The 6,473-nt window shown below is 32.9% G+C and overlaps 1 protein-coding gene across 1 annotated transcript; it reads left to right on the top strand.

The window, feature by feature from the left end:
• Positions 1-1,306: 1,306 nt before the first annotated feature.
• On the top strand, positions 1,307-1,642 carry LOC114732900 (phenolic glucoside malonyltransferase 2-like). Its single transcript, XM_028920278.1, has one exon. It carries the CDS (start codon positions 1,307-1,309, stop codon positions 1,640-1,642), a length of 336 nt encoding a protein of 111 aa, XP_028776111.1.
• The last annotated feature ends 4,831 nt before the right edge of the window (positions 1,643-6,473 follow it).

Below are 6,473 nucleotides of genomic sequence, written 5' to 3'. Positions count from 1 at the left end.
GAGGAGGATGAAAGTTATGATCATAGCAACAAGGGCAAACAACCACTATGTGACCATGTTCATGGCACATTTGACAAATGTTAGTTGTGGTGGTAGAGAAGAAAGAGGGTGTTGTATGACCACCATACTATCCATAAAAGTTTCTGCCACCTCTATAACCATGACCTTTGCTGTTGAAAGCAAATTGTCCTCCACGACCTCTATAGAAAGAGAAGCCACGTCTTTCTTGCTATGTAGGTGTGGGTAAGAGACCATCTAAAACTTTTACAGCGTTGGAAGTAATGTGAGGGACTTGAGTGCTAATATTTTGATTTTGTCGAGCTTCACAGGAGAGAAGATGACTGAGGATCTCTTCAGAGGAAAGGACAGCTCGCCTTGTAGTAAGAGAGATAGCTATGGAATCATAGTTACAGCGAAGTCCACCAAGGAGATAAATGGGAAAAGCAACATTAGAAGCTGGGTTTCTTGTAGCTGCTAGAGAATCAGCAAGAAGAATTGCATGTTGATGATATTCAGAAATGGACTCACACCTTTCTTTAAATGAGTGAATTGTTGGTGGAGCTGAAGATATTTAGCTTGAGACTGTTGAGAGAACATGGTTTCCAGAGCTGTCCACATAGCTCTAGATGTCTTGTGTCTCATGACTTGAGCAATAAGCTTTTTTGATAGAGATGAAATGAGAAGAGATAGCACCAGTTGATCCTGCTTGAACCATTTGATATAGGCTAGATTGGGAGTGCCATCGGAGAATTTGGTTGGAGGTTGTGGATTGGAACCATCAATGTAACAGAAGTAACATTGGCCATAAAGATATGGTAACATTTGTGCCTTCCATATAAGATAATGTCTTGGTTTAGTTTGACGTGATGAAATGAGAGACATTGGGAGGGTTGGAGAGAGTGGTTTGGGAAGTGACAAGTCAGAAGTACCAGAGGAGGAAGAGACCGAGCTTTTTATGGGATCTGTCACGGCGGCATTGCCTACTACTGTGATACCATTTTAGTGAAAGAAGGAAAATAAAAGATAAAAGACATAACGGTAATAAAGAAAGAGAGAGACATAATTTAGAAATGACTTTGTATCATTTCATGCTTTGAACAGTGCTACTACAGGGTATATATACAGAAAACTATTCTAGATTATTCCTAGAGCCAGCTGTACACAAACATGTGCTGTGAGTTACAATTTCAATTTTCACGTATGGTGCTGTGTTTGGGCTTTAGGCGTGTGTATCTTGGGCTGCTGTTTAGTGATAGATGTAATTGGGCTTGTTTGTGTTCTAACAAAGGAAGAAGGAATAGTTATAATGGCAAAGAAAATCCAGAGTGAGATACGAAGGTTCTCGGAGAAAGGAGTGCTTAATGAAGCTGAGGCTTTGAGTGGTAAGTGGAAATCCATGGCGACTAGAGGAACAAGAGGGATAGGAATTGGTGGGTTTACTCGTTTTCGGGTTTATAAGACTGATTTTGGTTGGGGAAGACCAGTGAAAGTGGAGATAGCAACAGTGGATATGAATGGCTTGATCACAATGGCAGAAGGAAGAGAAGGAAATGGTGGGGTTGAACTTGGTTTGCTTCCTTATAAGAACGAGTTGGATTTATTTGCTTCTTCATTTCGTGATGCCATACAAGGTCTTCATTGATTTTAATTACAAGAAAAATGATCACGGTTAATGACGTGCCAATATAGAAAAAAATTAGTGTGATTTAAGGTTTCTGCTGATGAAATGTAATAAATATGTTAAAATTTCTTTTAACTGTTTTCATTAAATAATGTAGTTTGCTTTCTTTAATTAGGATTTGTGCTCAATCAAAAATGAGGGTATATAATTGAAAAGACAGCAAGTAATGTTGTCTCAAACTTATATAATGACAGATAAATATAATAAAAATTTCCCTTGAATGTAAAAATTAAAAAAATAGAGGAATTAGTGTCTAGATGTTTCTTTAAGCATTTGTAAAGCCCGTTTTTCTTTTTATATTGTATCTGTGTATGGATGTCAGCTTCTTGTGTATTTTGGAGTTGCTATTGTACAGCGAAAGTCTAGAATAGTAAGCAATCAATAGAATACTTATTTTTACCCTAAAATTTTTGTCTATATGTGACTATGAAATAATCCAAGAGCCACTTTTTTTTTGGGCCAAAAATCTAAGAGCCACTGACTCGTAAAAAACACATCGTTTGATCACTATTTTATCTTCTCTCGAAATTAGCAATGATTATTGAAATAGTCATGTATTAAAAGAGGAGTCTTCAGTAGCATTAACAGCCAGCGGATTGTTAACGATTTCAAAATATGAAATTATTTAAGGGGAAAGCCCACTTGATCTTGTCTGACAGTAATGATGACATCAATCGGACAATTGGAGTAGCATAATGATGATGATGAGGAAAAATTGCAACAAGGTTCCAGCTAGCATAAATAAATACAAAAAAAAAGTTTTTTAAAATCATCAAATTATTCTGAAATCTCAAAAATCTCGTCACAAAAGATTTTATTTGTTTAATTATCACATTGCCATTGTCTTTTTTTTTTAAATACGCATTAACAATTAAAAGTACAGTTGTTAATAATTGAAGTATAAGAATTAACAACTATCACAATAGCTATTGACAATTCATGCATTATATTTTGTGATGTGTTGAGAAAATATGTTATTAATACTTGCTGCGATAGTTGTCAATCATTACATCTTAATTTGTTCATGACTGCTCTTTTAGTTGTCACTGTATACTTAAAAAAAATAAGGGCAATTTAGTAATTAAAAAAATAAAATCTCCTTGTAAAGAGGTCCCTTATTTTAAGAGACTTATTTAATTTTTTGAGTGAAAAGTTATTGCAATTTTTCCTAATAAAAATAAAGGGACGGAGATTTGGTTGGGTGATGGGGATTTTTCATTCATCTTTTTTTTTTTAATATAAACTGTATTCAACAAATTAAAGTTAAGACATTACCCAGACGCTGGTCCAAAAAAAAAAAAACATTACCCAGACAAAGTCAAGACATTACAACAGTCATTCATCGTTTTTATACAAAATATAAAATATTTTATTTGATTATGCATAATTATGTTGCATATATAAAATGTTGGTAGAGATTTGAGGGAAGTGGGAACATATAAATTATTATGAATATAAATTACTGTGTCCTATATTGAATACGACTAGTTAAGGACTTTGTTGGGACTCTATGAAATGTCATAAATGATGGTATCTTAGTAATACAACTCACACTTTTATTCGAGTCTCATTTGCTAACACTCTACATTATGAGTTTTATATATTTTTCTATTGCTAGTTTTTATTTTGTTGGTTGTCGTTTTGTCTATTTTTCTCATGTTTCAAATGTTTTTACGTTGGCTTTTTTCTTTGGTTCATTTAGGTTTTGCTTAAATTGATAAAATGTAACCGGCCGATCTTTTTTATATAATATTTTACTTATGTTCAATAAAATGTCTTTTATAAAACAAGTTTGTTTTAATCTTAAATATATGTTTTTAATCTATTTTGTTTCTCAATTTTTTAAAATATTTCTATTAATTACATATAATAAGAAATTTTCATGAAAGATTAGTTATAATGCACACGATGAAAGGGTATTCTAAAAAATCAATATACGTTTATTATAAATAAATAATCTAACTAATTTTTTAATATTGATAAATTAATTATCCACCTTTTATATTGGGAATTGAAGGGGTTATAATATTGTCAAATTCAAAATTCACTGGAAATGGGTTTCTTACATTTAAAAACATTGCATAATGTGAAAGGAAACTGCCCCTACCACCACTTACTTGAAAATAAGAGACATGATTTATAGGAGAGGAAAAGGAAATGGATTTTTTTTTTTTTGGCATTACAAGCTATGACCTGGAGGCAGATTCTAGTGCCACACAAGGCACATTCAATGCCAGAAAGCCAAGAGGCATCAGACAAGAAATGGATTCATTATTGTTATTTTTTTTTTATAAAACATCAAATTTATCCAAACACAGATAAAAAGATTAAATAAAAAGCCAACCTATTACATTCAGTTAATTTGAGTAAAACCTAAATTAACTAAAGGAAAAGGCTTGTCTAATACGAGTGAAATAAGAAAGCAGAACAAACTAGCAATAAGAAAAACTAAAAAAAAAAATAATATAACGAGAGTAGAAAAGAAACAAGCAATACCACAGAAATTAAAGTAGGCTCGAATATTTTGTAGTTCATAATTCTTGCCAGTAGATCTAGGACAGCCGAAAGTCCAAGACTTTCATTGCGTTAACTATTTTTCTTCCACGCATGGACACTTAGCAATACGCACATATTGCCTGAAGTTGCATCATACGAAGGAACTTGCATTAATTGCTTCCAATGTCTTACGATGATGAGCCTTTTTTGGGAGTTGAAAGGAGCGCTGGTACAAATCACCGGAGAAATACAACTGCAGCAAGATAAACATGAAACTTGAGTAGAGTTGGTGATAAATCCTGAAAAGCAATGTAGCTTCAATCTTCCAAACCACGCTACTACCGGCCAAAGCAACTTATCAACAAAACACAACAACCAGAAGATAAAAAAAAACACCAAAAGACAGTCAATTGCAATACTTCAAGTTGGACCTCTAAGTTACTGCTGATGAACTTAGAAGTCCGGATTGATGTTAATTTGTGGAGCTTTTGCACCCAAGATATGAGCATGAAGCCCATGTCGTGGACGCTTCCTTGCAAAGCTACCGTGCTACATGTTGTAAAGTATTAGTGTCTTGGTCATAAGGAGATGTTCCCATCGACGCCAAATTAAAATGAGACGCCTACCTACATGAACAGAGAACCTTGGAGTCATTATGATTCATAGTAACAACACAACTACAACTATGGTCATTTTCGTCACCCATTATCATCTCTTTTAAAAAAACAGAAACATATGAGCCTTCAAACTCGTCTGTTAAACAGATGAGTATGGGAGTCCATATGGGAACCCATACTCATCTGTTATGTTGCAACAGACGATTATTTGTCTATTATAATGAGCAGATGAGTATGAGCTGCCATACTCGTGTTTTTCTTAACAATAGATGAATAACATTTTTTTTTTTAATTTAAATTTCATCTTTGCAGCGCATAGATTTGAATATATCCTAAAAATATGTCTTCTCCTCTCTTCTCTATGTGCGGCAAGCTCTCTCCCTCCCTCCCTTCTTTAGATTTCTACTTCTCCTCTCTAGCAACAATACCTGTGGCTAAGTTTGCCTTCTCCCTCTCTAGCTAGTAGCTCGCCATCTTCTCTCACTCTCTTCCTCGTTCTTCTCCCCCCTCTCTTTCCCATTCTTCATCCATGCCATTCCACAAGCAAGAGCAATGTTTTCTTCCATGAAAGTTGCTATTCTCGTCCAGCTTAACCTTGTTCACAATGCAAGGCAAGTGGAATGGGTGTGTGTGTGTCTTTTATATTATATGAGTTTTGGATGTTGAAAGGAATTAATGTAATTATTTGTGGGTGTGTATGTTTTCTATTTCAATTGATTGTTGATAAGAATTGCACTTAGGAATTATTCAAAATTGATTGGGTTAACATTTTGATGATTAAAAAACTTGCTAAACCTGTTTAAAACCTTAATGCACATAAGATATTCGTGAAAATGTCTAAGAGAGCAATTTGACTGGAATATAATAGTTAATTAAGTATTTTTAATGTTTAATCTTCACTTTGAATTTTAGAAAGCTTTAAATGCTATTAAAATATATGTGTTGCGTGTGTGTGTATAACTTTATTTTTATTACTTGTAGGTAGATAGTGTTAAGAGAAGTGTGCTTCAAATTATATTGGAAAGGTTGAGTTAAATGTTGTAATCATCCTAATTAATATTACAAGTAAGCTTGAAATTGATTTTTTGATTTCGTGAAAATGTTCTAAGAGAGCAAAGGGTGGTTTGGGTGACACACTCAAACCATGGTTTGGGAATAAATCACCCAAACCCCCCTCCAAAACCAAAAACCATGGTTTTTTGACTCCAAAACCATGTTTTGGAAAAAGCAAATTTTTTTGCTTTGGAGAAAAAAGGGGAGAGTGTGAGGGCCTATATGATATGTATTTGTATTTTTTTAATAAACATATTTTTTATAAATATATTTAATCTTATATTTTATAAATATATATACATTATTATTTTAATTTATTACTTATGTATTATTAATTATATGGTAAAAAAAACATATTATTAACAATTTTATTCCTTCAAATTAAAATATATCATAAAATCTATTTTTTCTGTAATTATCATATTAACTTATATCTTTTTTTTAGTATTTGTATATATAAAAGTGCTTCTGATAACAACTATCCAAACACTCTCACTTCTCAGAATCACTTTTTTACAAAATCTATTCTTCACAGAATCTATTTTCCCATAATCTATTCTCCAGAATCACTTTCTAAACTACGGTTTGGTTTCATCCAAACACACCCTTAGTGCTTTTTGCTTAAC

This window comes from Neltuma alba, unplaced genomic scaffold (assembly GCF_004799145.2).
Source record: "Neltuma alba isolate B1F8T4 unplaced genomic scaffold, ASM479914v2 tig00012943_pilon, whole genome shotgun sequence".
NCBI classification, from domain to species: domain Eukaryota; kingdom Viridiplantae; phylum Streptophyta; class Magnoliopsida; order Fabales; family Fabaceae; genus Neltuma; species Neltuma alba.
The sequence above is the reverse complement of the archived record's forward strand: the minus strand, read 5'-3'. Positions and strand labels throughout refer to the sequence as shown.

Bases quoted from the DNA above. Each gene is read 5' to 3' on its own strand.
- LOC114732900 (XM_028920278.1), top strand. From the start codon at position 1,307: ATGGCAAAGAAAATCCAGAGTGAGATACGAAGGTTCTCGGAGAAAGGA.